Here is a 24,814-nt window from a genome sequence, read left to right on the forward strand (position 1 = left end):
TATCCCTGGCCAATAAACAGCAGTTCTGGCCTTTCTCTTGCATTTTTCCATTCCCAGGTGCTCCTCGTGCATTCTTTTCTGTATCTCTTGTCTCAGTGACTGCGGAATGACTATTCTGCTCTGTCTGAGTAGAAGCCCATTGACAACACTCAACTCAATTCTGATGTTGTAGTATAGCTGACATTCACCTCTAGGCCATTCTTCATTCAGATTCTTGATTACCCTCTGTAGAACTGTGTCTTTTTTTGTTTCAGCTGCGATCTGCTTGGATTTCATTTAAGATATAGGAAGTAATTCAATGATCAGGTTCATGTTAAGATTCACATCTGTCTATGTAGAACTATCAATGTGTGCTTCACTCTGCGCTGTTGCCCTGGATAATACATCAGTTGGCACAATTGGTGTACCCCCTCTTGGCTCGGCTTAAGTTTTCACATGCTTTGTCACCAAGCAGTGATTCATGTCTATCTGGGATTAATGTGAACCTGAGATGGTGATCTTTATCCTTAACTTTCACCTTGAGTTTACATGTACCTTTTGTGTCGATGCTCTGTCTATTGTAGGCTTTCAGGTGTACAGGATTTGCTTGGATGTATGGCTTTATCTTCATTGCCCTGATGTCACACTCACAGATCAAATTGACCTTTTCCCCTATGTCCAACTTGAAAGGAATATTTTCTCCATTTGTATGTAAAGACACAGCCCACTTATCCTGCTCGATTCTGTCCACACTTGGCTGTTCAGTGTCTGTTGGTTTAGAATCTTTCTGCACTACCATGCCAACGAAAGGTGTATCACTGTGAGCAGTTTCTTCTGTAGTGTGTACAGTTTCACTTCTATTTTGTTTCCCTTTGGAAAAATATTGCCTTTGCACTTATTACAGACTTTTCCATAGGCTGGGCATTGTTTTGGAGCATGTTGAGTGCCACATCGTTTGCAATCGGATGTCTCTCCATCTTTTTGTTGTTTCATATGTCTCATTTTTTGTTTATGTGTGTGTCCAGACACCGTGGCTATGACTATGCCTTCAGTCTCACTTATAATTAGCTAACTATCACTGAACTTTCTCACGTGCTGCACATCTATTTCACTGGCGTGGCATATCTTCACTGGTCCAGCTAAGGTAAACTCTATCTCTCACAGTAACCTCTCTCTTACTTTCGTATCAATAATCCTGAACACAATTTGATCATGGATCATTGAATCTTGCAGCAACTCAAAATTGCATATTCTTCCTTTTAATTTCAAGTCTGATAGAAAAGTATCATAATTTGATTACTTAGGCAGGGTTACTCTGGGGGTTTGCTATCCAATGTCTGAGAGCCGATACACAAATCTTTACAATTTATTTGCTGGTTGAGCATGTTTAGTGGGAGGGGTTGGATATGTATGTATTTTTTCTTGTTTTTCCTTTTTCTTTTGTTCTTATTTTTGTTTTTTTATATATAACTAGAAGAGATTGATCTATTTAGATAATCCCAATGTATATCCCAATATTAGAATATGAGGTGAATTTATAAAGATTTTTTACTTTTTTTGAAAATTATATGACAATGTATAATTTATATGTGACTCATATTCTGTAAAAGCCATATAATTAATATTTAAACAATATATACATGTAATATATCTCTCTATCAAATTAATAAAAATATTTTTTTAAAAAAGAAATAAGTATCAAAGCTCTTTCCCTGCGGCTGTCTGTGCGAGTGAAACACATACTCTTGAATTTTTCATTTATATTTGGCGAACAGTGTTCATCAATCATCTTGATACCTTTGTTGAACTTACATGGTCTTCTGCCTTGGGAAAAACAAGTGTATTGAAATCCTCTTGTGCTTGAGGTCCCACCATGTTAAGTAACAGTGCAATCTTCAATACATCAGGTTTGCTATCGAGTCCCATGGCTCGCAGGTACATCATGAATCTTTGTTAGAACAACCTCCACTCGTGGTTGACATTTCAAGTCCAATTTACAGCATCAGACTTCCCATTTCTGTGCTGATTCACCCTCTGCACACTCCTGGTGTTTCTTCTACTCCTCTTTTATTGTAATAAGGAAACTTGGGTTCTTTTAAAACAACTGTATCAGCTATAGAACTCATTTGCAGCTGTGTGGAGGCATCCATATTGCATCCAACCCAAGCTGCCACCTAATTAGTCTCCGACTCCCTCTAGTGGTCAGGATGACCACCAGCAGTCTTTCATGACAAGGGGTGGTTGATGCCTGTTACTGTTGCTCTCTTTGGTCCTGGAATGATGGTGGCTTTCTTGAAAACCATCTGGACGATGGATTGCTGCCGTGATGTGTTGAAGCTGTCTTTAAGGATCTCTGTCAGTGAAGGCTTGGATTCACCACAGATTGCAAAGTTGTTAGCTAAAATAAAAACAAACTGCTGGAAGAATTCTGCCACAATCTTTCAAGATTCTGCACCAGCCATTTTGTTTAGAGGTTTCATTACAGTTGTTCAGGGTATCATTTGGAACACAGTTTAAGTTCCTTTACCTAAACGAAGGAGAGAGCAGCACTGAAGGTGTGGTGATGCCACACTCCTACTAGCCTACTGCAGGCGGCAACCCCTGTGCCCACAGATTGGCAACCTGGGAGGCTGGCCCCCACCTGCCGGCTGTCAATCACCGGCCCATATCAAGACTTGAGCAGGGCCCTCTGGGGGGCGTCGGCAAAGGATACAAGTTTAAGCTCATTGTTCTCTATTAAAATAGATCTGCATGATGTTCATATTTCGAAATAAGAATATACCAGGATGTGCTTGGTTTAAGCGACGATGACAGATAAATACTTATATCCTGCGGATTCAACGAGCAACTTCTTCCCACGTCAACCAGAAGAAAAGACCAGCGAGGCATTGATCCGGTTGCTATGCAACGCCCGGGGACGGCCCACTTCCGGCCGTGACGTCACGCAGCGCCCGTCGCCGTGTGCCTCCCGGTGTGGACTGTCGATCCAAGTCGGGGAGGGAGGGAGGAAACCATTTCCCGCAGCCTGCGAGCGGATGGAATTTGCCAGTTGAGGCTGGGCGGTTGGTGTGGAGAGGAGTCCAGGCAGGCGGGGGGAAAGTTTGCGAGGAGGGATTGGGGTGGGAGTGAAGGCCGCGGGCATCAGCAGGCTCATCCATCCACTGGAATATTCGGTTTAAATGCGGTTCGGGTCCAGAATGATGCCGGTAAGTTTTGTTTCAAGACATTTAAAGTTATGTGAACAGCCGCCAGGTAATGAATGTGTTGATGATCTCATGGGCAACTGACGTGGAAGTTGAGGCAAAGAAGGGAACTTTTCAGTGGGTGCAGGATTTTTCACCTTTCAGCCCAGGCGATCGCATCTCCCAATTGCTTTGTCTGGGCCTCTCTCGGTCCACAGCAAGTTAAGTGGCCTTTTGAAGTTCATTTCATGGCCGTATTGCTTTGACGAAGCCCTTTAAAAACCGTACCGCATTCTGGCACTTCTTGATTTGTGTCCTCTCCGAGATTGATGGTGACCAGACATCACGATGCTAAACTGTGTGAAGATTTTTGAAACCTGGTTCTCTGACTAATCCACCAAGCTTGTAATGATTTATAAATGGAAACCTATAGGTCTGAAGATAACTCCAATCGATGTCATTTATTGATGACAGGATTAGATTCTTTATTTTAAAAATCTGATCGCGACTTGTGTCTATATGCCTATTCGTGTCTGGCTTACCGGAGTCGTTGCATTTTCTTGAAAGAGAACACATTTGACCAAAAGCACACAAAAAAATAGTGACAGCTATGACCTGATGCTCAAATGCGAACTATGGTGGGAGGAATAAGCAGTAGCTCAATAACGTAATATGGGTTCACTTCCTGTATTTTAGTGCATTTTCAGGGTTCAGTTTCTTTTTAAGGTGGCTTTTGTTGATCAACCCAGAGATAACATCTAAAGTGAAACTGAATGACATCTCCAGAAAGATGTGGCTTGCGTTACACACCGCAATGGTTATACATTGATAACTTGTGACATAGAGATCAAATGGCCTTTTTGTACACTTGGTTTATTTCACTGAACTTGATGTGGGGTTTGAGCGAGTTTTCAACCTCTGCTTTTTAATCAGTTAAATATTGAATTGTGGGATCCAAGTGTTGGTAAATCAGAGCCTTGGTATTGTGTGCCAAATTTAAATTGCGCACAAGGTGGGTGCAGTAAAATGATGTGTCAGAAGTGCATCCATGGGACTGCCTGTGATTTATGTTGCAGACCCCAATTGTTTTCTATATATTTAAAAGATATGTAAGCTCTGATGGTGTGTGGATTAATATGTATGCAAGGGTGTAGGGAGGGAGGGACTGTTTTGATTTTGTTTGTAAGATAAAGTTTAATATTTTGTGATATTGAACATTTTATTATATTTTTAAAAAAATCCAAAATAAAATAATCAAAATAAAAACTGGATAGATACATGGATGGGAGAAGTCTGGAGAGTTATGGAATAGGTGCAGATCAGTGGGACTAGCAGTATGATGTTTTGATCACAGACTAGAAGGGCTGAATAGCCCATTTTCTGTGCTGTAGTGTTCTATGTTTCTATGGTCATATGCACAAGTACAACGTGGTTTAGAAGTTCAGTTTGATATTTCTTTGAAAGGTGAATTAGAAGATCCATTGTCATTTAAAATTGTGTTGCCACTTGACTTGTCCGGTAACATTTTTAATACACTAAATACGACTAAAGAAAATAAAAAAAGTCAATTTAATTTGATTTTGTGTTGATTAGAAGTGTGAACCCTAATAATTATACTCAAAATGCCAACATCTGAAATCTGTAATGGGAGGGTATCTATCAAATATATAAACAATAGGTTTGCTTTCAATTCAAAAATGTTGTGGAAGAAATAGAATATACTTTCATGACCTTTTTGTTACTTTTTTTGTGTTTAGCATGAGAGATGACCTGTTTGTCTTTCAGTGATGAATACAAATTGCAACATTGGCTGCACTAGGTGTCATCTGGATGACCAGAAATCCCAAATGAAATGATTGGACAATTTGAAAGTGCATTTGTATTGTGCATATTTAACATTTTATTGCATAGCATAGGGAATACTGTATATGCTTTAGATCATGTGTAGAATTGGAAATTTTTGAACTCTGAATTTGGATTAAATGAAGGCATACAAATAATGTTGTTTCTCTTGCTAAATTGGTAGGACTCTCAATGACCTGTAATCTATAGAATTTCAAGTATTCAACCACTCACTTCAACATAACTTTGCATTCCCTTTAAGAGATCTATGCACATCTATATCAAAAGCCCCTGTCACACTTGCTTCCCACTAAATTGGCTGTTCAGTGTCCTGGGAGAGGAATGGGGGTTTGGCTTTTCACACTTGACCACTCCTAACTGGGACACTGCACACTTTCACACTAGCAATGAGCCATCCCCAGAGTTAGGACTCTTGTATCTTTTACCGGTTACATCGTGACACACTGAGCAATGGTTCACCTGTCCTAAATCCTGATCAATGTATTATGATCTGATATATGAACAAAATTAATCATGCCTAATTATAACATAATTAAGCTTTATGTACAGCACAGTATGAGCCCTTCAGCCCCTGTTGTTGTTGAACCGACCTATAGAAACCTTTATAAGGGATCATGGAAAGCTAGCATATAAATAGCAATAGTGGACAATTTTTAAACAGGTGGGAAAGTTAGTAGTACTTTAGCACACAATTTATACAGCGCAGGAAAGTTTGTAATGCTATAACGCACAATTTATATAGTGTTGGGAAAGTTGGTAGCACTATCACGTACAATTTATAAATGATGTGGTGGGGGGGAGAGCAATCATGGACCTGCCCTCCCAGAATTTTGTGTGGCAGGAAAAGGGCTGTATGCACGGCTGCATGCACAGAGGATTCATGGAGGGGTTTCTCTGCCGCTCGACATTCTAGGAAGTCAGGTCTGCCATTGCTTTTTCCCCCACAGTCTTTATAAATTGTGCGCTATAGCGCTACCAATTTTCCCACACAGTTTAAAAATTGTCCGTTATTGCTATTTATTTCCCTCTCTCCCTCTCTCTCTCACTGTGACTTATCCACAGCAAAGTTTATACCTTCATTTTTATCTTTCTTCACGTTCCTGCACTCACACAAAAACTTGGGTCACTTCAAACCCACAATAAATTTCCCATTTCACACTTGCTTGATTGCAACGCTGGCATCTGCAGATGCTGAGGATTGTACTAGGGGTCGAGGCCGTCACTTCCCGATGTGAGATGATGTCATCTGATGCCGGCGCGTTTATCTGATTCCGGTTGGCTGTTAATTCACTTGCAAGTGTGAAAGGGGCTAAAGTCTTTCTGTGGAAAGGTGCTATTTTAGCCTTTAGGCATGTAATTTTTTTGACAAGGTGTATAATTTCATAATGCTCTATACTGGAGTTTGTATGGCTCTTGAACACCCATTTGTGTTTATAGAAAAAGAAAATGACAGACAAGTCTACAGGGAGGCAGAATGATGGTTTAAGATTAAAGATTCCTTTGTCATGTAGTAAAACATAAAATGTAATACAGGTGCCTAACCTTTTTTTCTGGAAATCCAAAAACTGGCAACCTCCAAAAAGCGGCACTTCTTTGGTATATGATATTGCTCATCAAAGATGGAGTTTGGCACCAAACATGTCCCGACGCGACCTGAGCTCAACTCCCATGTATCTCGTTGTGTTCTGCTACTTTATAAGTCCTCTGAATCGCTAATACTGATGCCTGTGCAGCGTTGTGGTGCTTTCAGTCAGCCTGGTAGCGCCTCAATGGCCATCATCACTGCCCATAATCCCCCACACAGCTGAAACCGCTGTATCAGCACCAGTGCAGGGGCAGTTCTCCTGGTGCTGGTACAGCAGGGGACGGGGGGGGGGGGGGGGGGTGGGGAGAGAGAGAGCAGGCGATGTTGTGTAGCGATGGCAGCGCGACTTGGGCTGGCGAGGTTGGGGAGAGACGGCAGCGTGGCTCGGGTGGTCGAGGTGGGCAAGAGACGTCGATGTGACGGGCGGGAAAGGGGAGAAATGGCAGCGTGACTTGGGCAGGCAAGTGGGAGAGAGATGGTAGTGCAACTCAGGTGGGCGAGGGGGAAGGCAGACGGCAGCACAAATCGGGTGTGTGAGGGGGGAGATGATGGCAGTGTGACTCAGGCAGGTGAAGGGGAGTGAGTCAGCAGATGGGGAAACGAGATGGCAGCATGACCCTGGTGTACGGGGGTGGGGGGGTTGGGTGGGTAGAGATGGCAGCGTGACTCAGGCAGCGAGGTGGGGAGAGAGAGAGATGATAACATGACAGGCAGATGGGGGGGAAGAGAGAGAGATGGCAGCATGACGTGGGGGGGGGGGGAGAGAGAGACAACAGCCAACTCGGGAAGGGTGGAGATGGCATCGCGACTTGGGTGGACGTCAAGGGTTGGAAATCAAAACAGTTCCAAAAAATGGCTGGTGTCTGGTCCCGATGATCCTGGATAAAAGGTTAGGCACCTGTAATACACAAAAGTTGACAACTTTTGCTTCCTGCAAAAGCATACAGAGATGCCACTAGCATAACTTGGCACCTCCTGCAATAACAGAGAAGAAAAAGAAAGTCTTTTCAGAGTCTTGGGTGTCTGTGGATTCCCTCCAATTTCTCCACATCTTCTGCCGTGCACAGCCTCCTCTCCAATCCATGAGTGAAGTGAGCTCCCAGTTCAAAATCTCCAGAAAGATCAGTAAGCTTTCAGTGCTCAAGGTGTGGAGGTCCTTCAGCCACTGAGCCCTTTGCTAGTCTACTGCCTTGGTCACTTTCAAATTTTTGTTTGGGGATTGATGGAAAGTATGAAGCTTTTGGCATCTGAAAGATAAGGATAAGAATCTTTTTTGAAGATGGAAAAAAATAAGAGTTTAAGAGTGGCATTGAGGGATAAATTAAGGTATAATAGTTTACAAATATTAATTAAAAGATAACCTTGTACATGTTATGAGAAACCTGAAACAAACAATTTGTGGTTAAACAATTGCTAGGCTACTTATCAAAAAATGTACATCAGTCTTTACTGGAGAATACAATTATTAGAAAAGTACTCACTCTTCAAGTGGTTGAGAGCAAAAGAGAATGATAAGAAATAGGCAGAAGAAAAAAAATTACAATTTGATTGAAGGAGTGCAAAGCAAAACAAAATATCTACTATCCACGAACTCCCTACATATTTGGTCCTCCAATTTCCTTTAGTGCTCATTGCCTACTTATGAGTTCCACCCATATAACATCACTGGATAATAACCCAAGATTATCTTAACTCCTTATGCTCTCCCTCATCAGAAATGCAATTTCCCCCTTTTTTTTTAAACCTCCAGTTCTATCATACCTGTAGCATCTATTCCATGAAACATTGAGCTGCCAGTTTTATGTAGTGGCTTTCATATTCCAGTCCCATGCTGCTATCTGTGTTCTGAGTTTTATCTGCCCAATATGTTGGGCTTCTTGCATGAAAATAAATCCAAGTTAATTCATCAGACCTCTTTTGCTCCCTGTTTTGACCTGGCTGTCCTGACTACTGAACATTTTTATTCCCCCAGCATTCCCATCTGCTGTACTTCTGCTTTGGGTTTCACCCTCCTGACAATTCTCCCGAGTAGCTTCAGCAAATTTCCCTGAAATGATATTGGTGCCCCTCCAGTTCAGGTGAACTATTTCCATGGGTTTCATGTTATTGTGGGAATTTTATTAGATGTTTTCTGTGTCCACAAGTATCATGTCGATCGATGGGTTACTCTTCACTGCTTTTGACAAAAAATTCAACCAGATCCATCAGGCAACCTTTAAAACTATGCTTGTTTATTTTAACTGCAAAAATTTAGATATTTGATGACTCAAGAATGAATGTCATTGCATGTCACCCAACATCAGCAATATTTGAACTATTGTGTTAAAACTCTGGTGTAGAAACTATCTGATACTGGGGAATTTGGCGCCAATGAGTGGAACATGCAAACTGCATGTAAACAATAAGGGAACCTACCGGCTATCAACTTTCCATCCCTGACCACATCTTGGAGCTCACCATGTTTGGGTGAAAGTGAAAGTTCAGTACTAACCATGGATCAGGTATTGACATTTCTATTTGACCTGCTGTTGGATTCACATTGAGCCTTGCAGTGAGTCTTGTACTGAGGAATGAGACCAACCCTTCAGATTTGTCACGGGTAGCTCCAATACAAATAGCAACTCTTAATTTGAATGGAGTCGCTTGTAATTTTTAGATAGACTTTGTCTGATTTTTGCCGGTCTGAAGAATGTCCGACATCTCGGCATTGGCCTTTCAAACACAAACGACCAAAACGCCAATTCTCCATTTTTAAAAAAAAACCAAGTTTAGACAGCATACCAGAAGTGCACTTTACGTGTCATCGTACGTCATCGATACGTCCTAGTCATTAGCCTGTTGTTCATAGAATGCCTGTAGTTCACTTTAGACTGCAGGTGTTCAGGGAAATTTACAAGGGGTCAATGAGGTAAAAATGTCAGAACATTCTGAGCTTTTTACACAGTATGCGTTCCAGGAAAATGGAATATTTTCCTGAAATGCTGCGGCTGTGTATTTTTTTGAAAAAGTGATTCTTTGAGGGCTGGTGCTTGTCTCTTAAAATATTTTTTGGAGTTGTATGATTTTAGTTGAATTTAATAATTCATAAAAAGTTTAATTCAAGAAGTCAGAAATAAATTTTCTATTTGAAAAGCTGTTTCTCTGATTACAAAAAAAATAAACAAAAATGCTTCAAAAAACTGGTGAGCTGTCAAATGGTGTTAGGATGTTCTGGCAGTGGAGCTTCAGAATGATATTCAGATATGACAATATCTCATGAAACCACAGTAGTTGGTTGTATAAAGGAAGATGATGAATCGGTATACAGGAGGGAGATTAAAAATTTGAATGAATGGTGCACCACCAACAATCTTGCACTCAATGTCACCAAAACGAAGGAGCTGATTGTTGACTTCAGGGGTATGCAATCCAGTGATCATTTGTGGATCAGAGGTGGAGAGGGTGAGCAAATTTAAGTTTTTGGGAGTCACTATCTCATAGGATCTTTCATGGACCCAACTCACCAATAGCATCATGAAGAAAGCATGTTAGCTCTTCAGCTTCCTCAGGAATTTTCAGAAGTTTGATATGACTCCAGAAACTCTGGTAAATTTTGACAGATCTATGGTGGAAAATGTGCTGACTGGCTGCATCATGGTCTGGTGTGGGAACCAATAGCCCATAGCATAAAGCCCTCCAAAAGGTAGTGGACACAGCCCAGGAGATCAAGAAAGACGTATAGGTGCTACAAGACTCAAATCACTAGGTTCAGGAACAGCTCTGATCCCCCTCCTCCATCAGTCTCCTCAACAACAAACTCAATCCAGAACTCGTTTAAAGACTCTTACTTGTGCACTTCCTTGATTTTTTTTTACATTTGTTTACATTCATTATCTGCTTACAGTTATTTATTTGTTGACATGCACTTTGCACAGATTGTTATTGCACACCCCTAAGTGGTAATTCTGCATCACCCACAGGAAAAAAAATCTCAAGATTTGATATGTTCTCTGACAACAAACCTGAAATCAGCTATATGGGGGCTTGAGACCAGTTCTACCTCATACTGTTTGCAATTTCTTCTTAGTGTGGCCTTGGGGCAGAAGGTACAAAGGCCTGAAGACCAGCACCTCTAGGTTCAAGCAGAGTTCCTTTCCAACAGCTATCAAGCTCCTGAATCTCCCCTTGTTCTAGGGACTACATGAGGATTATCTTCTCTATTGCTAAATTACTTTTTTGCTTGATGATAATTGTAAATATTTTTCATTTTTTTGTGTCCCTGTATTAATTAACTGTATTGTAGCTGGATTTTTAGGTTTTTTTTTCAACAAAGTACCTGTTTTGCTGCAGTAAGAATTTTGGTGCATATGCACAATAGGGAAACTGGCTGGAGGGTCAGTTCAATCAGGCTTCTGCATTAATAAAATGAAGTGCAAATGAGTGAGCACTCTGGATAATAATTTTACAATAAGTTTGCTTTCACAATTTTTGTCATTATTGTCAGAAATAAAACTTCTCACACATGAGTCTCTTTAAAACTGATGACACGACAAGCTTTATTTACAAGTCTGCAGCGTTGGACTCAACTGGCTTCTCACCAGTTAAGCCCCGATACATACAGTGCATTGATTTTTATACCCTTGTTGTTTGCCCTTCCCCTTCTTATTAATACTGTTTTAATTGGTTAGTATTGCAAAAGCATTCTAAGTACAACTGCATTTTTAATTATCACGTTCGTTACGTACGCTGCGAACTCTACATACGCTAAATTCTGTTTCTCACCCTTCTTATCAATCTTTTGTCTCCTGCATGTCTCTCACTATGACCATGAAAAGATATGTTTAAAAAAACATATCCAGCTGAACTTTTTGTCCTTGGCTGCTAGTAAGCTCCCTGTCCGTTCTGGCTTCCCTTTTTATGATTAATCATCACATTTAACTTAAGCCATTTTAACCTAAATTCTCTATTTATAACAATCCACCCCTTTCTCTCTTTAAAATGTGTGTATTATATATATATATGAATGGGGATTTTAACTCGGGGAAGAGAAACGTCTCATGATAAATTAATTTCGTGCTGAAGTAAAATTCTAACGGGATCTCCCAGTTCCCCTGGTTGCATAGCCTGTTGGACCATGGAAATCACCAGGCTGCGTAGACAGGGAATAATACAGGGCAAAACAAGTAGGAGGAATAAAATACCTCCGATGACCCACAATAAGGTACGCCACCAGGTTCCTCCAAACCATTTGTCCATCCAATTTAATTTTGCAAAAGGATGCCAGGTTTGAATCGGTACATGGGACAAAGTACAAATATTATCAGCGATTTTTCGAATGGCTTGGCCATTATCATCAATCTGTAAGCAGCAGTTAGTCAAATTAAGCTTTCCACATACACCTCCTTCTGTGGCTAGGAGATAGTCTAGGGCCAGACGGTTCTGATATATAGCAGAGCGCATTTGACCTTGCTGAGATGCAAGTAATTGCAGGGCTAGAGCTGTTTGATTTGTAACAATTTCAAGGACTGCTTGCAAGCGAATAATGCGATTTAACATATAAATAGGAGTACGATAACCCCAGGATCCATCTTGAGCCCATGTAGCGGGACCATAATATTGAATAATATTGAAGCTGTTCCTGAACCTAGTGATTTGAGTCTTGTAGCACCTATACGTCTTTCTTGATCTCCTGGGCTGTGTCCACTACCTTTTGGAGGGCTTTATGCTATGGGCTATTGGTTCCCACACCAGACCATGATGCAGCCAGTCAGCACATTTTCCACCATAGATCTGTCCCCATTGTCCCAAATGTACCGTGCTAGAGCGGGGCTGACGGTGTAATGTATCAAAAATCTTCACTCCTAATTTATGACCGTGATCGTGGGGTAGGAGGAAAAATTCTGGGCGGATTATTCCTAGGAAACAAGTTCCACTCCACTGTAAGGGGAGACGAGTATAAGCTTTATTACCACATACCCAGAATAATCCATTTGGGGATACTCCATATCCCCGTTCCCAAACTCTTTTAAGAGTGGGGTTTGATTGGTATGGTCCTGTGATGGTGGAATTGGTACAATTCCAAAGCTGAATACTGCTATTAGACAGGGGTAGGCAATTAGTTTTAAAAACAGTGGATAAGAACCAAGTCAGGGGTTTAGGAAACCAAATGAAATTACCAGGCGAAATGCGAATCCATACAGCCTTGCAGGGACTTTTTCCTACTGGTTATTTGCCGGTTCGTGAGAGACAATAAAAACCAGAGGGGACGTTAGAGAGAGACCAAGTTTCTCTTGATCTCGTTCGGTTAGTTGTCCAAATTCGGGAAATCATGGTCAATGAATTGAGGGACTCCCCCCACCAAGGCCATTGCTCTGACATCCGTGGACCCCCGCAGACCCAACAATTGGTTACATTAAAAGTTCCTGCAATTCTAGTTGCAAGATCAACAAAAAGGTTATCTCCCCCAACTGCGTGACCGAAACTTTCATGGTTATTTGGATGTACTCGAACTAAGTCCGGCTGTCTTAAAGGGGCAGGCACTTTTGAGTGTGGAGTGGAATTTCTTATTGGAACAGTACGCTGGTGTATGCAAAACCAGAGTCCATCAGGGCATGGTGGGCCTGAGTCACCCTTCCAACCGTTAAGAGGGAAAGGAGTGGTATTAGGAATCTGTATATAATGACCCATATTATTTCCTTCTTTTTCCACACAAGGGGTATATGGATGTTGGGTGGTATTTTCTGCCCAGCATTTCTCAGGAACTGAGGTATGGGAAATAAAATTACCCTCCTTTCTTCCCCAAGTGCGGTCCTGAAACAGGACCACTGTGTCTCTGCATTTCTTACATTTCACACCTGATAAAGACATAGCCAAACTAAGAAAAATCAAAGAACATAACAATAACATTGTGAATCAAGTCTTTCTGCGAAATCGCAAGGTAAGAGGTTTTTCTCCAGGAACACAAGTCCAATCTGAGTTCGTATCAGGGTCCTGAGGCGCCTCTACAGGTCCCTTAAATCTGGATGCGTGTGTCCACCCCTTCTCTCTTGTTCGTGCTGCAGCCTCTGTAGTTCAGAGAACTTGGTATGGACCTTCCCACTGGGGCTGGAGTTTTTCAGTTTTCCAGGTCTTGATGAGAATCCAGTCTCCTGGTTCCACTTTGTGTAAAGAAAAGTCTAGAGGCGGTGTTTGTGCCAATAGTCCTCTCTTTCGTAAATCTGTAAGAGAGCGTGACAGTGCCTGTAAATAGTTCCTAACAAATATATCCCCTTCCCCCAAGGTGGGAGACCCCTCAACTGTACTCCAGAAGGGAAGCCCAAACATCATTTCATAAGGGGACAACCCTACATCTTTTCGTGGGGCAGTACGAATTCTCAATAAAGCCAGGGGCAGACACTTTATCCAAGGCATTTTAGTTTCCACCATTAATTTTGTCAATTGCATTTTTAGGGTTCCATTCATACGTTCAACCCTCCCTGAGCTTTGTGGATGCCAAGGGGTATGCAATTTCCAAGAGACCTGTAATGCATTACAAATCAATTGCTGGATTTTTGAACAAAAATGTGGACCCCTGTCTGAGTCTATAGAATCCATTATACCATATCTGGGGATTATCTGCTCTAGGAGGAGGCAAGCTACTGTAGAGGCTGTAGCATTTACTGTTGGGAAGGCCTCCACCCATCGGGTAAAGTGATCTATTACCACCACCAGACACCATCTGGTGTCTTCCATGTTCCATCAGGCAGCTGGCTTGCGCCCAGCTGAGCCATGTCCTTTTCTTCCTTAGCAGTGAAAATGGGAGCCTTCTTTATGCCTTGTCTTATTGGGATTAAGGTCAGCAAACGGACTTCTTGTTGCATGGCTGCCCTTTTGGCTTCTTCATCAGCCAGTCTGTTTCCAATTGCTGTCGGGGTATCTCCCCTCTGATGGCCTGGTATGTAGACCACTGCTATTTCCTGGGGTAATGTCAAGGCTTCTAAAGTCAGAGTAATCATCTGTTCGTGTGCCAATTCCTTTCCTCTTGATGTAATTAGACCACGCTCCTTCCAGATCTTACCAAAGGTATGCACTACCCCGTATGCGTATTTGGAATCAGTGTAAATCGTTCCAGTTTTCTCTGCCAGTATTCTGAGGGCTCTCTGCAAGGCATATAGTTCACAGGACTGTGCTGACCAGCTTCCGGGTAGTCTCGTGGATTCTACTACTTTCCAAGTATTTCCTTCTATTATAGCATACCCACTTCTTCTCATTCCGTCAACACATCTGGCGGAGCCGTCAATGTAGAATTCATATCCTTCTCCCAGAGGAGTATCGCAAAGGTCTTCTCGGGTCTTGGTCTGAAGATCCGTTAACTCGACACAGTCGTGCTCCACCTCTCTCTCTGTTTCACTGCCGTATAAAAACTGAGCTGGGTTGCAGCTATTAATCTTTGCAAACTGTAGATCTTCTCCGACCATTAAAATGGTTTCATACTTTAATATGCGAGAATCAGTCAGCCATCGATGGGCAGTTTGTGTTAATAAAACACTCACAGAATGGGAGGTGTACACAGTCATCTTTCCTCCAAAAGTAAGTTTACGTGCTTCCTCTACCAACAGAGCAGCAGCCGCTACTCCCTGGATACACGTCGGCCATCCACGAGACACTGGGTCCATCATTTTGGAAAGGAAAGCCACTGGGTGTCGCTGACCGCCTTTTTCCTGTGTTAAAACTCCCACAGCTGTTCCTTGGTTATGAGTGACAAATAGCTGGAAGGGCTGTTTTAAAGAGGGCAGAGTGAGTACCGGGGCTCGTGTCAGGCGATGCTTCAAGTCCTCAAACCATCCCTCCTCCTCCTGGGTCCATTTCAATGGATATTCATTTTCATTTGTCAGCTTTTCATACATAAACTTCACCAACGCTGAGTAGTCCTCTATCCATAACCTACAGTAACCTAAGAGTCCCAGGAATTGTCTTATTTCCTTCTTATTACGGGGTAACGGCATTCTAGTGATTCCCGCAATCCGTTCAGGGGTAATCCGTTTCTGTCCTTTACTTATCTGGTGTCCCAGATATACCACAGTTCTCTCAACGAACTGTAACTTGTTCCTGGACACCCGTAGACCCTTTTTCCCCAGATAATTCAAGAGTCTAATTGTATCTCCCCTCATTTCTTGTTCCTTGGGTCCTGATAATAGTAAATCGTCCACATACTGTATTAGTTGGGAATCATCAGATTGTGGATAGTCCGCCAGGATTTGTTCTAGCATTTGTCCAAACAGGTTCGGAGATTCAGTGAACCCTTGGGGCAATACAGTCCACCGAAGCTGTCTCCATCTACCTGTCCATGGATTTTCCCATTCAAACGCGAACATATCTCTACTTTCCTCTTCTAATGGACACGTCCAGAAGGCATCCTTCAAGTCGATAACACTAAACCACTCATGGTCTGGGGGAATCCGACTCATAATAGTATAGGGATTAGGCACCACTGGGTGGCGGGTCTGAACAATAGCATTCAAACTTCTTAGATCCTGAACTAGGCGATAGGATCCATCTGACTTTTTCACTGGGAGTATAGGGGTGTTATAAGGTGACATGCATTCTTCTAATAGTCCGTCTCGTATTAGAGTCTCAATTACCGGCTGTAGCCCTTTTCTCCCTTCCAAAGAAATAGGGTACTGATGTTTCCTTACCGGCTGATGACCTGGTATTAATGTGACATGTAAAGGTGGGATGTCCAGACCGCCTCGATTTCCCTCCTTATACCAGACTCTCTCGTCAATCTGCCGTTCATCCTCTTCCTTTAGAGCACAGAGGTGGACTCGCACTTCTCCGTCCACAGGGAGAGCACCCAAACCTAGGAGAGCCTGTAAGTCCCTTCCTAGGAGGTTAAATCCAGCCGACGGTAACAACAAGAGGTCTTGTACCCCTTCTCTTTCTTCCAGTTTCACTGTTACTTGGGGAATTATTGATACCATTCTGGGAGCCCCTTCTATCCCAGAAATTTTTAAATTACTTTTTACAGGTTCAGTCCCGATTGGCACAGTTATTACACTACTTCGTTCCGCTCCTGTGTCCACCATAAACACCACCTCTTCTCCCTTGGGACCAATTTTTAGTTTTACCAGGGGTTCCCTCTTATACTTGGTCCCCAACATTTGGAACCCCTGACCCCCCTAATCTTCTTCCATAAGTTCGAGGGCACGCAATTCCCTCTTGTATCGGGGGCATTCCCTCTTAAAGTGTCCTTCCTCATTGCAGTAATAGCACTTAACGAACCTCCGGGGTCTTCCCTCTCTTGGATATCTTGGATTGTTTAGAGGAAGGTTTTGTTTTCTTTCCCCTCTGGATTCGGCATTCATCTGTCGGATAGTCTGTACCATAACCTTTGTCGCCCTCTTTTGATCTTCTTCTTCTCTCTGCACATATACTTTTTGCGCCTTTTTTAACAGGTCGCTTAGGGGTTTTTCGCTCCAGTCCTCCTCCTTTTCTAGTTTCTTTCTAATGTCCTGCCATGATTTGGAAACAAATTCAATTCGAATAAGCTGTTCACCCATTGGTGTACTAGGGTCCACGCCCGCATACTGTTGGACATTCTTTCTCACCCTCTCCAAGAAATCAGTAGGGGACTCGTCTTTCCCCTGGTGGTTCCCAAATGCCTTGGTGAAATTGTGACCCTTTGGCACAGCCTCCCGTATCCCTTTAATTATCCACTCTCTATATTGTCTCATACTTGCCAATCCCTCGGGTGTTCGTTTGTCCCACCTGGGTTCATTTAAGGGATATTTTTGTTCATGGGGTCTGGGGTCCCGAGGTTGTTCATATTCCCACATGAGGAGGGCAGCCCGTCGAATCATCTGCCTCTCCTGGGGTGAGAATAATGTTTCCATTATTGCCTGCATCTCTTCCCACGTATATGTGTTTGGTCCCAGGAATTGGTCGAGCTGTTCGGCCAGTCCTATAGGATCTTCCAATAACTTTTTCATTTCTTTCTTAAATCCCCGCACCTCTGTACTAGTTAGGGGAACATTCACATATCCCGTTCCCCCTCCCGGTCCTCCCATAGGAACTTCCCTCAGGGGATTTAGGCTTACTGAAAACTTTGATGGTCCTGGACCAGTCTGGGATCTTGTCCAGGGTCGGTTTACCGGTGGAAGTTTAGGGTCCGACTCCCTTAATTCATTCTTTTTTTCCCGGCCCCTTTCGGGGCAATCAGATTCATCACCTTTCCTCTCCGGTAATGAGCTTTCCTCGGGCGCAGTAGGTACCGGGGGAATATAAGGAGGGGGAAGGTTGTCCAGAGGTTCCCACTTCTTTTCTCCCGCTACCCTCAATTTAAAACATTTTGTTAAGGATCCTGGCCAGGGAACCCAACAAAATGCATATGCTGACTCTTCTTGATTCACCTTTGGTCTTGAATTTACATATATGTTTAATGCTTGTCTAACCCAATCCTCATCAGATCCAAATTTCGGCCACCAGACCGAGGAACCTTTAATAGGTTGTTTCGAGCAAAGGAGACAATATTGAACCATCTTTTTCTTGTTTTTGTCTCGATATCTTTTACTATCCCAATTTTCAAACATTCTCCCCAAAGGGCTGTCAAGGGGAACTCCCAGGAATTGTCCTGAATTTTCAGACGAGCCCTTAGATTTTGATCCTCCCATTTTCCCACCTAGATCCTTTTATCGTTGCTGAGGACCCTCTCGTTCTGGACCCTACTCCCTTCTTCTCAGACGCCTCGTCGGAGGTACTGTCCCTCCTTCGGTTACCGCTGAGGTTTCCCTGGGGTCGACCCCTCTCTTCTCGGCACTTCGTCGGAGGCGCTGTCCCTCCTTCGGTTACCGCCGAGGTTTCCCTGGGGTCTATCCTAGAGTCCCACGACAGAGTCCTCACGCCACGACAAAAGCTCTATACCTGATCTATTACGTTAGGTTTTTTTTTTATCCAAACAGGTGTATCCCGTTACACCTGTTACCCAATCCCCACACCACAATCGTAAGTCGTCACTTACCGGTGTCTTCTCGGGGATTGAACCGTCACCCTTCTCCTCTCCGTCTTGTCGTGTCACCTTGTCCGGATACCACTCGCTCAAGCCGCCCGAAGCGACGAGCAAGGGACTAGGAGCCGCTGAACTCAGCGGGGTGCACCACCTCCGATGTCCCCCTTCTCGCCTCCCCTCACGGCTGGAGTGTAGATCCCGGACGAGCCCCCAATTGTCAGAAATAAAACTTCTCACACATGAGTCTCTTTAAAACTGATGACACGACAAGCTTTATTTACAAGTCTGCAGAGTTGGACTCAACTGGCTTCTCACCAGTTAAGCCCCGATACATACAGTGCATTGATTTTTATACCCTTGTTGTTTGCCCTTCCCCTTCTTATTAATACTGTTTTAATTGGTTAGTATTGCAAAAGCATTCTAAGTACAACTGCATTTTTAATTATCACGTTCGTTACGTACGCTGCGAACTCTACATACACTAAATTCTGTTTCTCACCCTTCTTATCAATCTTTTGTCTCCTGCATGTCTCTCACTATGACCATGAAAAGATATGTTTAAAAAAACATATCCAGCTGAACTTTTTGTCCTTGGCTGCTAGTAAGCTCCCTGTCCGTTCTGGCTTCCCTTTTTATGATTAATCATCACATTTTAACAAGCCATTTTAACCTAAATTCTCTATTTATAACAATTATTGTCCTTAATTTAAATGATTTTTTAAAAATGATGACACCTCGATCCTTTCCTTAGAATTGCTCACTCCAAAAAAAATCTGCATCTACTCAAATCATACAACATGATGATGACTTTATTTTTTTATAACACTGTTATGATGTCAGTTTTTAAACGGCCATTATTGTGCCTGATATTTTGATATTGTTTCCCAGGTTTCATTTTATATTTGTTATTCAGACTGCACACTTTCTGTTTGTTTTCTGATCTATGCTGAATTTTGTCACTTTGTTTGCTTTTTAATTTTAGTTTATGATGTCTTTTGATTTTTTTAGTTCACCTTGGCATTTTTTCGAGTTAGTAGAGTTTTTGTTCCTGAGAGCTCTGAAGTGATTATGTCGAATTTAATATTTTTTTTGAACACATTCCTTTCTCTTCTCAATGAGAAGATTCTGCATTCTGTGGATAAATTAAGGAGAATGCAGGCAAATTATTGGGGGGTTTATGAACCATGGAAATGCATGCTGTCAATGCACTGAAATATTTTTCAAAGCACATTGCTGTACAAGGTCCAGAATAGCTTGAGAGAATCTATTTATTCTAGAAATTCATAGATTGCAAAAGCTGATTCTCATCATCATGTATTGAACACCACATAAAGTGTACTCGTAATGTATCGTTACATCTTTCTTTCACTGGTTTCATTCATGATTTGATGGGAAAAAAATACGATGTGACACTAAAGAAAGCTCTGTCTCTCCTTGAAGAACAGCTGCAACTGAGGTGAGGAGGATCATATCCAGGATGGACTCGTACAGAGCAGCAGGACCAGACAACTTACCTGGTCGTGTACTGAAGGAATGTGAGGCCTAGATGACTAAGGTCCTAATGGACATCCATACCATCTCATTGCAGCGGTCCATTGTCCCTACAGGATTTTAGACAGCTCCCATTATCCCAGTGCCCAAGCATGCAGTGGTGACTGGAGTAAATGACTACATTCCAATGACACTGATATCTATAATCGTGAAGTGCTTTGGGCCACTCGTAATGGAATGTATTGAATTACACCTTCCAGCAACATTTGACCCATTCCAGTTTGCCTACCATCTAAACTGGTCCACAGATGATGCATTAGCCTTGAAGTCCCACTCTGTCCTTACCCACCTAGAGAATGGTGCCTCGTATGCCAGGCTGTCTTTTAAACTTTTTGTTTCATAATTTTAAAACCACATTCCTACATACATATTGAATAAAAAAAATATATAAAGAATATAAATGTAGTATGATATAGATATCTATATATGAAAACTAAAAGAACCCCTCATCTATCCAACCCTCCCACCTCCTCACCCCCCCCACCCACTAATCCTAACTAATATAAAAAAAAAGGAAAAAAAAGAATCCCATTAAAAATAATTAATTCAATACATACAATAATGGAGTTAAGGGTTACCAGCAGGATGGCCCATCAAGAGTATCTTACACCTTCAAACCAAGATGTTATAAATACGGGCTCCATACTTTCAAGAAAAAATTATATTTATTACATAAATTATATTGTTTACTCAAGTGGAATACCTGAACGTAATTCAGCATGCCACCTCTCCATCTCTAAATTCATATCTCATTTTCAAGTAATGATTATGCATTTCCTAGAAACAGCTAAAGCCATTTGTAAAAATTCAGTTTGATACAGAGTTAATTGTAAGTTAATACTAACCATTTTAATATTCCTGACAAAAAGAACATAGGATCATGTGGGTGTTTAACTTTTAGTATTTTTTCCAAAAAATTTTTTTAAAATGTAATCAAAAAGGCTTTACCTTAGAACACTTCCAAATAGTATGAAAAAAGGAACCAACCTCCTGGCCACATCTAAAACATAAATCAGACAATGTTAAATTGAACTTTTTTAATTTTTGAGGAGATAAATATAATTGATGTAAAAAAAATTATATTGAACTAATCTATATCTAACATTAATAATTTTCATCATACTTTATTTACATAATTGTTTCCAATCATTTTCATCTATTTAAATCAACCTCCCATCTTAATCTTTGAATTCCTAACTTGGGAGCAAATTTTTGAAGCAATCTATACATCTCTGAAATAAAGTTATTTATGACCCCTTTACTTGTCAACATTTCTAATTCATTCTGCCTAGATAATATTAAATCATGACCTAACTTATCATCCAAAAAAACCCCTAACTTGATAATAGCAAAAAAGAATACTATTTGGGACATTAAATTTCTCTTTCATTCGTTGAGAAATAATAAATTTATTAACTTCAAAACAAACCTCTACTTTCTTATTCACCATTTGATTCCAAATTTTCAAAAATTGATTATTCATAGAAAAAGGGAGAAGTGTAGCAACTGTCGCGGCAGCGCTACGAAATGAAGAGATGTGTACAGAGTGGGAGGGTGAACCCAAAACTGACTTCATTATTTGAATTCGCTGTGTTGCCCTGTGGGGAACGTCCACTTCCAGTGACATATTGCTGGCTTCTGGAAGTGATGTCAGCGCAGGCTTCTCAGTAGTGAAGGAGGGCCCGTGCCATCTTGGGATGGCCGACTGTTGTGGTGATTCAGCCCATCCACTAGCATGGTTGGTTGGCCCGCAACACCTCTCAACCACAGCCCCCCCCCCCCCCCCCCCCCCAGAATCGCAGATGCTCCCTGAGCAGTTTAACTTACGGTCTCTGTGCAGTTGGCTTCTGCATTTTTCTGCGTTTGATCTGGGGCCGGCAGATCAGAGTCCAGGTGCATGGCTTTGAGGCGGTGGACTGTGAATCTGTCCGGTTGGCTGCCAATGTCCATTGTAAACAACACCATTTCTCTGTAGTACCTTGAACAGGCCTTCGTATGGGCACTGTAGGAGTGTTCCTTGCTAACCTCTCCTTATGAAAACGTAGAGCATAGACTGCAGGTCTGCGTGGACGTTGAGACAGTGATGGGGGGGGGCCGTTCACTTGCTTGCACCCTCAACCTCTGGAGGACATCTAATGCGCTGGGCTGTGGGCTGGGGTGGGGTTTGAAATGGATGTCCCTGGGGATGGTGAGTGGGAAACTACACCATCTCTGTGGACGAGGCTGGCAGGTCCTCCTGCGTGTGAATGGCTAGGAGTGCCCACGGGAGCTCTTCCACCCAGTTTGGACCATGCAGCTGAGCTTTCAAAGCAGCCTTCTGGTGGCGGTGGAAACACTTGGACAGGCCATTTGCTTGGGGGTGGTAGGTCGTGGTGTGGTGTACTTGACTGCTGAAGAATTTAGTCAGGTTGGACCAGAGCGAGGAGGTGAATTGTGCCCCTCGGTCCCAGGTGATGTGGGTAGGGGCTCTGAAGTGCACAATGCAGGTGGATAGGAAAGCCCTGGCACATGTCTCCTTGTTGCATGCAGGCATAGGTATTGCCAGCAGATAAAACAGTCAATCGTCATAAACAAGTACCGCATTCCCTGGCTCATGGTGAGTGGGCTGACAATGTCTACGTGGCGGCTTGAAAATCTGGAGTTGGGCTTTCATGTGCTGGTGTACCTTGGCATGCTGGCACTGTAAGCAGTTTAGGGCTCACAGGATGACGCCTCAGCGGAGGCCATGCCACATGAACTGGTTGGAGAGCAGGTGGAATGTGGACCTTATGGAGGGGTGGGATAGGCCGTGGATCTGGTCAAAAATCCACTGTTGTCAGGCCATGAGTAGGATAGGTCTGGGAAAACCTGTGGAGATGTCGCACAGCAGGGACGAGCCTCCTGGTGAGGGGCAGAAATCGCTGACCTTCAGGCTGGTGATGGTGTCCTTTGGTCCTTGGAGAGCTGGGTGACGTCGAGCCCTCCTGAGGTTGCAGTGATTGTGGGTCTGGACAGTTCATTGGCCACCACGTTGGACTTGCCTGTGACGTGGCGAATGTCCGTGGTATACTTTGGGGTGTACAAGAGGTGCTGCTATTGTCTCGCTAACCACGGGTCCGAGACCTTGCCGAGTGCGTAGGTTAGCGATCTGTGGTTCATGTAGGCGGTGAAAACCCTTCTCTTTAGCATGTACCGGAAATGCTGTATCGCCAAGTAAAAGGCCAACAGTTCGCAGTCAAACGCGCTGTATTTTAGCTCTGGTGTTCGAAGGTGCTAACTGAAGAAAGCATGGTGGCGACAGTGCTCCAGCACTGCGCCCACTGCTCTGTCTGACCCATCTGTTGTAAGGGCCAGGGGGGAGGCTAAGTATGAGTGCACCAGCACCGTGGCCCTTGGCAGTGCCATTTTTGTGGTGTGGAAGGCTTCTGTGGTGTTCAGCGTCTACTGGAGCGTATTGTCGATGAGCTTGATGAGGTCGAATGGGCTGCATGAGCATGGCCGCTGCCGATAGGAAGCGATGGTAGAAATTAACCATCCCCAGGAACTCCTGCATGCTTTTGGTCGTGCTCGGCTTGGGGAAATTTTGAATGTCCTCTACGTTGTTGGGCAGTGGCTCCCTGGGGGTGATGCAGTGTCCCATTGTCTCTAAGCCGAACTGGCACTTGCCGAGTTCACTGTGGGCCCAAACTGCTGCGGTCTTTCGAACAGAGGGATGGCAATGAGGAAATGAGGATGAAATCGAGGTCTCTGCCGACCACGTCCATTACTTGCTAAAACATCTGGGCTGCTTTTTTTAGTCTGAAGGGCATCCATAGAAACTCAAAAAGGCTGAAGGGTGTGATGATTTGCATTTTCAGAACACCGCTGGGGTAGACTGGGATCTGGTGGTATCCTTTGATGAGGTCCAGCTTGGAGAAAACTCAGCAGCCTTGTAGCCTCCTGGCAAAGTCCTGGACATGTTGGATGGGTTATCTATCTGCGACTGTTGCCTCATTCAGCCGTCTGTCGTCGCTGCATGGGCGCCAACGCTGGAGCTCTTCTACACTTCTAGAGTGGGGAGGCCCACGGGTTGCTTGAATGGCGGATGATCCCCAGCTCCTCCACGATGGTGAACTCAGCCTTGGCTGGTTGGAACTTGTCTTACAGGAAGTGTCGGGCCCGTACGTGCACTGGGGGCCTGACAGTCTCTATATGGTGCTCCATGCCATGTGGCGAGTTAGAGTCATGGAGATTTGGGGCCAGTCGGTGGGTGTACTCATCTCAGTTTTACGGCGTGGATCCCTAATGGCAGGAAGGAACATTGCCGCAGGGTGAGGGAAAAAGATTCGAACGTGGTAACCAGCATCTCGTCATGTCCACCAGCAGTTTGTGTGCCCGTAGGAAGTCTGCTGTGAGTAGTGCCTGACCCAGAGCTGTGATTGTGCACTCCCACTGGAAGACTGTGTGTGCGATGTGGATGGTGACCAGGCGGGTCCCATGGCTCGGGATGGAGGATCTGCTAGCAGCTTACAGGGGGAGGTCCTTGGGGTTGTGTCTGGCCTTGAAATATGTCAGTGGGATGAGGCTGATTTCTGAGCCCATGTTAACTAGGAAGTCCCTCTTTGTCCGTTGGTCTCTGAGGTAGAGTAGGCCTTTCAGAGTGCCAACCACCGAGGCCACTATCGGCAGTCGGCTTGCCCAGTTCCCATTGCTGTGTTAGGTTTGCGAGTGGGG

General features: G+C 43.3%; 1 protein-coding gene and 1 long non-coding RNA gene across 3 annotated transcripts in view; one reads left to right on the forward strand and one right to left on the reverse strand.

Moving 5' to 3' along the window:
• LOC138760430 (apoptosis-stimulating of p53 protein 2-like) overlaps window positions 1-24,814 on the forward strand; it is a 132,070-nt gene that overhangs the window by 7,931 nt on the left and 99,325 nt on the right. The window contains exon 1 of one of the 2 annotated variants that reach the window (XM_069931012.1): window positions 2,932-3,185. The exons of the other annotated variant lie outside the window; for it this stretch is intronic. Within the exon in view, the coding sequence (XP_069787113.1) occupies window positions 3,159-3,185 (27 nt within the window). The 5' untranslated portion in view covers window positions 2,932-3,158. Of the gene's footprint in view, window positions 1-2,931; window positions 3,186-24,814 lie in introns of those variants that run through there. 2 annotated transcript variants of the gene reach the window in all.
• On the reverse strand, window positions 11,116-19,258 carry LOC138760429 (uncharacterized). The gene is made up of 2 exons (XR_011355596.1): window positions 18,584-19,258; window positions 11,116-13,805 (listed from the first exon to the last, which is right to left on the reverse strand). It is a non-coding gene; the product is annotated as an uncharacterized lncRNA (long non-coding RNA).

This window comes from Narcine bancroftii, chromosome 4 (genome assembly GCF_036971445.1).
Source record: "Narcine bancroftii isolate sNarBan1 chromosome 4, sNarBan1.hap1, whole genome shotgun sequence".
Taxonomy (NCBI): domain Eukaryota; kingdom Metazoa; phylum Chordata; class Chondrichthyes; order Torpediniformes; family Narcinidae; genus Narcine; species Narcine bancroftii.